Source organism: Hetaerina americana, unplaced genomic scaffold, assembly GCF_022747635.1.
Source record: "Hetaerina americana unplaced genomic scaffold, ioHetAmer1.1.p SCAF_15, whole genome shotgun sequence".
Taxonomy (NCBI): Eukaryota; Metazoa; Arthropoda; class Insecta; order Odonata; family Calopterygidae; genus Hetaerina; species Hetaerina americana.
In genome coordinates, this window is record NW_027286625.1 from 7427695 (window position 1) to 7436225 (window position 8531).

General features: G+C 36.8%; 1 protein-coding gene across 1 annotated transcript in view; it reads left to right on the forward strand.

The window, feature by feature from the left end:
• Window positions 1-7736, forward strand: part of LOC139686882 (tachykinin-like peptides receptor 99D) — a 29631-nt gene extending 21895 nt beyond the window's left edge. The window contains exons 4-6 of the mRNA XM_071583957.1: window positions 1881-1981; window positions 3496-3586; window positions 7518-7736. Of these exons, the coding sequence (XP_071440058.1) occupies window positions 1881-1981; window positions 3496-3586; window positions 7518-7736 (411 nt within the window). The remainder of the gene's footprint in view (window positions 1-1880; window positions 1982-3495; window positions 3587-7517) is intronic.
• The last annotated feature ends 795 nt before the right edge of the window (window positions 7737-8531 follow it).

The window sequence follows — 8531 nt, forward strand, 5'->3', positions numbered from 1 at the left end:
CATAGAGTTAAAAAAGCCATGCAGTTACTTACCCACATATAACAAAGTTGTCGACTCCCTTCACTTTACTAGCATTTCCGCGGCACTCTTTAAACGCTAGTAAAATCCCATCAAGTTTTAATTTTATATCGGGTAGTAAAATTGTCCGAACCATATTATTTCCACACGACAAACCGTCATGGAATAAAATCATGGTCGTGTACATTAAATATGCATTTTTGGGTTGGGTAAGGATATGGTGGAAATGTATAGGCATTTTGGATGGATTCAAAGTAGCTAGGAAGTGAGTGGGGTTGAAGATTGGTTTATCGTATTGTGGGGTTTTAGAGTATTCATTCAGTGCTTTATTAGATGGTGATTGTAAGTATAGTAGTGCTTGTGTAGGGGATCTAACAAAACCTCTTGGCCGGTAGGTTACTTTTAATAATAATATTTCTCGTCAATTTTCAGTGCTCCGGTAGCTTATTTCATTCCATGTTGTCTCCTGGGTAAGCACGTGATTGGGAATGGAACAGCATGGGTGTGGACACCGTGGGTGTCCAACAGGAGCACCAATCGTATTTTATATGCCATCACTCGCCTGTTGCGGTGTTTGGTGTTGTGTTATATGCGGCATAGAGGTGTGACAATTGATCCATCTAAAATCTATCTTTGATCGGTAGACTAATAATTAGCTTATAACCTCACAGAGCACACAGTCCCAGCGGCGCTTGATTCCACAACGTGGTCACGTTTAATCCATCGTGTGACTTTTACGTGAGTTCCATCAGTATATCACTGAGAAATTTTGATTGACCTCCAAAATAATTGTCATCAAGGATGATTTTGCTTTTTAAAATTTTCAAAGACGATAATTTTGAGTGGATACATACATGCATATATTATTATTATTATTAGGTAATCTATCGATTAAGGTAGGTTTTTGGATGGACATAATTACTAATTAAATAATTTTAGACCCCTAGCAAAACACAACATCCTACTCTACATCAGGTCCCTCTTCAGCTCTGAGTACTTTCTTCCTCCCTTCATCCCGTCCAACATACCTATCCTGTTCCTTCCCTTTCCTCATTTGCCCAACATTCTCCCCTCAATTACAGTCTTCAACATCCCGCTGCCGGTCAATACCCCCTTCAGCCACTTTTCCTGCCTCCATAGGATTTCTCCCAACAAACCCCTCTCTTCGCCCACCATACCAAGTACTTCCTCATTTGTTTTCTTCTCTGTCTATTTCACCTTCTCCATTCTTCTCCACACCCACATTTCATATGCCTCCAGTCTACGTCTATCCTCCTGCTTCAATGACCACGTTTCCGCGCCGTACATAGCTACGCTCCATATCAAAGTTTTTACGAGTCTTTTCTTAACATCCTTACTCAAAGTCCCTGTCATCAACTCCCTCCTCCTTGTGAAAGCCTCTTTGCCTAGCGCAATTCTTCTCCTTACGTCCGTACTACTTTGACCGAGTTGGTCCAAAACACTACCGAGATACGTAAACTGTTCTACCTGCTCTAGTTTTTGCCCTCCTATTTTAATGTTAAGCTTGGCCTTTTTCTTTGTAGAAAATCGCATAACCTTTGTTTTATTAATATTGATTCTCATCCCATACCTGTCGCACTGAATTTCCAATTCACTGAGCAATGCTTGCAGCCCCTTGGCTGACTGACAAACTAAAGCTTGGTCATCAGCAAACCTAACTGATTTTACGAATTCCCCGCATATGTATTCATATATATATATATATATATATATATATATATATATATATATATATATATATATATATATATACACACATACATGCATACATACACACACATATATGTTTTTATATAGTTTGTTTATTTTCATCGCAATTACTCAGGTCTTCCTTTTTCCAGGTGATAAAGATGCTCTTCATAGTCGTGGCGCTCTTCGCCGTGTGCTGGCTTCCGCTGCAGACGTACAACGTGATGCAGGGTATATTCCCACATATCAACCAGTGAGTTGGCGATTCCCTCGTCATGAAACTTTCCCGAGCTTAAAAAAAGGGATGATTTACAACTCCTTGCGAGACTGGTTTCAGAAAAATTTCCTCAAGTTTCATGCTCTTCGTTCCTCTTTGTCGAACCTCCCCGTTGCATGCGTTCCTCTGGCAATGAATAGGCCCTCGCCTCATCCGTCGCGGTTCACTGTGATTTCCTTTTCTCAAATGGCGAGGCTGGTCCTCTTTTTTTTTGCTACCTCTTAAGTGTTTCTAGCCATATTTTTTTCAAAAGAGGCGATTGTCTTCTATCCTATTAGAACAATTAATCTCTAAATTCCTTTTTATTTTATAAAACGGTATCTTTTTTATTATCCCTTACGGTTTTACATTCCTGTTATGGTACGTGTAACGTACACATGCGGTGCATAATTTTGGCTGATGTTCTCTCGAAGTCGGGGGTTTATGGTCTTTGTCGTATTTTTTCTATGCCCTACTTTTTAGGTGTTTCATTTAATTTTTATTTTGTTGGTTTAAGATTGTTGAGGGCGTTTTAGTTAGTTTTTCATTTGTTTTCGTCAAGTTGACTTAAAATCTTTGATTGCTTATTCCTCAGTTGCTCATATAGGGATGGTGCTTGGGGGGCTAATAACTATAACTCATTGGGGTATAAGAGGTTCTTATCCATTCATAATTGCGGGAATGTGTTGATTTTGTCAATTGGTTTAATGGCGAGAAATGGCAAAGGAAATGTCAAATAATGTCACTTGGAACAAAGTTGCCATGATCAAGTATAGGCTTGATTAGAATCTTACCACATGCAACTAACTTAATATATAATTAGTAATTTTGGAGTCAATAATGCTTAATGATTTTTTTCTATGGAGAACTATGAAGTTAAATTTCCTCCGTGGAGTTCAAGGATATATTTTTACCACCATTTTACCATGTAGATTAATTTTAAAAGGAAAAATGCTTTGCTTAAAAAATATAAATTATTTTGATGATGAAAATGTTCGAGCAGTTACTTGGTGGAATTTTTGTTTCGCGCAGATTAATGAAAACATTGATATTCCACGAATTCATTCTTATTTTCCACGGCAATTAATTTGTGGAATTGCAATTTTTTCATTCGTCTGGAAAATACTTTTCAATCAATGGACGGATAAAAGTCTAGTAATCCCAAGGGCCTCTTCTCTCGTTGAAATTAATTAAATATTTCTCGACTCACCTATTTAGGTCAACTATTTTTAAATCAGACTCATTTAATAGAAAACTTGTTAATCCAAATCATCGCTGTAAATTTCACATAGGATCATATATATATTTTTTCAGCAGTATTCCAATTTTCATCCCTTATGTAAATTACTCATGTGAAATCGACCAGAGTTATCTTTAGAAATGCTAAAAATATTTTATTAGCATAGTAATAGTACAATAAGGAGAGCCTTAGTAATTTTCTTTGCAGTACAACATTAGTACTACCAATTTTTGCCTTGTAAATTAATGCACCCTATGTTTCTTTTATGCAGTTACAAGTACATCAATATTATATGGTTTTGCTGCGACTGGTTGGCTATGAGTAACAGCTGCTGCAACCCCATTATATATGGAATATACAGCGTGAGTGATATTTTATTTTGTATGCCCGTCATTCCTTATATTAATTATGAAGTTTTGGTATTGATTCCTACTCTATAATTTTAATCAAATTTTTAAACAGATTTCGTAGATAGTTTTTAATGAAAGGGATAAAGATTGGAGATTATTCAAGTATTTCCTTTCTGTTTTGAAAAGCAATTTCACAATATTGAATAGCTTGAGACATTTCCAATTAATATGCCATGATGAATACTATAATGTGGAGTTATTTTTAAAATCTAATGATAAGTAATATCGATTGTTAATAAGAGGTTTATGCATATGAATATTCCGAGGTACAAATAAACCCTGTTATTATCAGCGCAAGCTATGCGTCAGACATTTTAAAATATGGATTTCATCGGATTTTTGGATAGAAAGTGATGGACTGATATTTGCTTTGCGTGTGCCATACATTATTTAGCTGCTCCCAGACGTAAGAAATTTTATATATTTATTTTTTATATTATATATATAATATATAATATTTATATAATTTATAATATATATATATATATATATATATATATATTTACAATTTGCCATACTTTTGGAGTTTTTAATGATGCTTGGCTAATTGTATAAATTTACCTTTGAACTCAATTTATTCTACTCGCAAAAATATTTGTTCTTCTCAGATTTTGAGAAGTACCTATATTGTCTCTAAGTAGAGTTTAAAAAGCAAACCTTTTTGAAAATAAACCTCTTACTCCTAGATCTTCTTTTGCTCCTCTAGTAATTGCTGAGGCTGAGGGATAAATATGGGATATAATGTATATAAAAATACCTGACGCAATATAAAAATGTATTCTCCATCAGAGTAGATTAACTTTTCCATGAAGATAAACTGCATTTATTTTTTAATTTTTAATCTATTTATGTTTTAGTATTTTTTGAAATGTCGACGATTGCGGTCATTTGTTACCCTCCTTTCATTAGATTTGAATATACAGTTTACGTTTTATTGTCCACGGGTGATACGTCATATCATGAGCATTTTTGTAAAGTCGGGGAAAAATTTATGATTTTTCAATACATCGAATGAGTTTGTACCTGTATTCATTTGAAATGAAAATTGAATTCTCTCCGGGTTCAACGGATGAGCATTACATTGTAAAATTTTAATCAAGTGTGAATACAGCCATGTGACTACTCCAAAGAGTGAAAATAGAATTTTTTCCTGACAAAACTTGACAATATCTGGAAACATATCAAATAATGGGCCTGAATCACAGAATCGATCGACACTGTGTCGCATGAGAGGATGCCGCGTGAAGATTATGGCTCATCGGAACCGGAAGAGATGAAATATTTGGATGTAAGACAATAATTTCGCTTAATTCTTTATCTTGACATGAATTAAGTCGTTTTCATTCTGGTCAAGGTTTATCTGCGCTTGGTAATTCGGTAACTTTCTCTCGCCTTTGCCGAAGTAGGAGGCGGACAGTAATTCATCGTTACCCAAGGCAGTGTGAATCAATTAAAAAACATAATACTCTCCATATCATCTCCCAAAAGTTGCCATAACGCGACAACCGTATTGGTGATTTTTGTTTGATAAATATTTGGAATAGTTCGGTACTTTAACTTCGTTGAAGTCAGTGCATTTTTTTCTGTCGCTTCGCGATACTGTCAGAAATAAGTTAATGTCATAAAATAATTCAGTTGAGTTAATTGAATGCAAAGTAAAGGAATTTTAATGTAATTTGCGCGTGTATCAGTTATGAAAACGCCCAAGTAATATGCCTTCTAATCTGATGAAAACAGTGTCATTTTACCGCTATAAATTACGTCCGGGAAAGATCACATGTGCCACATCACTATTTAGCTAAGATTACTCGAATGACGCATAACCACGCCTTTCAGCCTTATTCTCTATGACGCACGTCAAATTCAGGGAAATCATGTGATTACGCCTTTCGACTAATGACCATAAAGCGAGATTTGGAAATTTGGTTGCTTTTTAAAAAAATAATATACTCCACCCATTCTTTCATTTATACATAAAGGCTAATGTGATATATGAATATAATATCCTCGCAATTCTATTCAGGCTTTTAGTCAGTCTGCTGCGCTAACTAGGCGAAAAAATAGATTTACGCGTGAATTGCCAAATTATGTCCTTATGGAGTCAACTGTTAAAAATATATATTTTTACCTAATTTAACTTTATTTAACTTAGTTGTGATTATACTGTAGTTTTCGATGTTAATAGAAATATATTTGCTTTAATAGACAACTGCAAGTTTTAGGGTAATGAGATTTATTTCTCTTAAAATTATTTCCTTAAAATATTCCCTACAACATAATACGCGCAATAAATTAGTGACAGATGAGGGTGATTTTTTTATTTTAATTTGAAGGAGTAAATTCAGATTTATATACTTATTTTAAGAGGTGGAATTCCTGACTGTTATTGCTGTGCGCCCTATACATAATATTTAACTTATTTAATACTTAGAAAAGTTATCGACTAATAATATCTAAAGTGTTCTATTCCATAATAATTGTGGATATTGTGCAATATTTGTATGATCCCTGTTTTAGGATTTAATTAGGCACAAATTCCTAATATTAGATTTCTTAAGATTAGGAAAATTTTGACTGTATCATTGTAAATCACGGAAAATTCACTCTTTCCACACCCAAACAAAGAAAAAACTTGTTTCTACTACCTCTCAGGGTCACTTGGGAAGGTCTCATGAGTCTATTGGGATGATGAATGAAACTTATTTTAAGGCCGTCTCTGTAGAAAACATCCGTCTCGTCCAGGACTACGATATTACAGTATATCGGCGCCATGTTGATGTAATTTAAAATTGGTCAGGTCCATTTTACTGAGTCATTATATTAATTATCGACAATTATCGTCGATATGACGTAGCCCCCCCCTGGAATTAGCTTTCGGGTTCTGACCGGAGGGCACGGGATATAGCCACCATGCCTCTGTTCAACCCCAGCTTCACCCGAATTGTGTGATTTTTTGGGTGCAATATCTTCTTAAGTAACCGTAGGAACACAGAAAAGGGGCTATCTCCTCTTACCCTCCTGATGCGTGAATTTCATACATCACAAAGGTTTACAATTAGTACTAGGTGAGCTCTACCCTCAACTATCAAACTGACTCCCGGGTTAAGTACTCTAGCGTTATCTAGTACATTTAGAAAGTGGAGTTAAACCACTAGCGTACAGTGCGTCTTGGCGATTCATTAACCATACGATATGCGCGGCATTGTTAGTAAAGTGACATGAACGATAATGGTGATAAAAACTACGGCCTATATTGTCGATATATCTACATAATACTCCGCAAGCCGCCCGTGAGCGTGTGGCGGAGGGTGTTAGGTCACTGTTATCCATACATGCACACTCCCAATCATGACATCTCTACACATATATCAGTTTTAGCATGCACAAAATGGAAGATAATAACTCAAAAGAATATACTTACAAGCAAGAATATTCCATATCAGGAAATGTATATTCAAATCATGCGGAAGAAGTATTTAAAAAATGCGCCTATTTAAAGAAAACATACGCAGATAAAACGATTAAACCTACGTAGATAATTCTGTTGATTTTCTGGAAATATTACATAAAGAAGAGACAACAACCTATCATGTGACGACACTAGAGATACTGTCACTGTAGTTGACCTTATTGTTGATAGAGGACATGAATGATGCTTTCGATATTGGATCTAGACATTACAGTCGAGAAAACATATGGTCGATGGAGTCGATATACGATACAGGCAATATTATCGAAATTGTCGATGCAGCACCATATAACTTTTATTTTTAAATTGCACGGTTTCCCTGAATTGTACTCGTGTATAGTGTTCCATATATTCAATACTATCGATTTGCTCTTGTCGCGTCTTCTATCCAATCCTCCTTCCCTCCTCCGACAGGACAAGTTTAAGACGGAGTTCGCACGCCGCTTCCGGCTTTCCTCGACGGCCTCAAGCGCGTCCACGCGGACGCAGACTTCGCTTCGCTCCGTGAACTCCTTCCGGCGGGAGGACACGTGGGGATACCGCCGCTCCCGGAACTCCGTCTGCCGCTCCTCCAAGGTCTTCCTACAGCAGGGGCCGGAGGAGGAGGACGGAGCGAGGGAGGAGATAAGATGAGCGGCTCCCTGCCCACTCGATCGCCTCGTAGGGCTCTCGGTGTCGTTGCCGGTGTCGTCAGGGTGAGGAGTGCGGGGGAGAGCCCGGAGGTCGTCGTCGAACCAAGAGGGTCGCCCAGGCGTTCAAGTCTCCGTCGGGATGGTCCCCGTTCTTTAAGCGCCTCCCGCGCGCGTTTCGACGGTCGCCATCCCTTTCCCGGCTCTACCAAGTGAATCCATTACGCCCGTCATTCCGTTTGCGGGGAATTCGAGATTTGGAAGTCTTTGGAGGCGTCCAAATTTATGGGAGTGAAATTGTGCCTTTAAGGATATTCATGGGATGTTAATGAGCTTGATCTATGGTATCTAAGGCGTCCAACCTTGAAAAATACCTTACCAGTTTGATTAATGTTATTTTCAAGGACAGTAAGCACCTTCCTTTGAAAGGATTACTGTGTAAGGTTGAAATAGTTATAAAAAAGCTCGAGAGATGAAATCAAATTTTGGTCGTAGGATCGAAATAAATAGTGTGCCACTTCATTTAAATTTCTTTGACTTCTCTCATCCAAATGAACACGGATGTGATAATTGGGAAATTTGACGTGCACTTATGAACAGTGAATGATATAATCAAGACAATTCATGTTTTTCCCGTTGAATTTGGCGTCGCAAGAAAAATAGTGTATCACGAGAAACAAAGAAGGATATTCTTAAAATTGTTTCTTTGGTATACGTATAATATCACGCATTATTAGTTTCATAGCTGCATTTTTGTAACGTATTACTCAATTCATTGCAATATTTATGTGTTCAAATG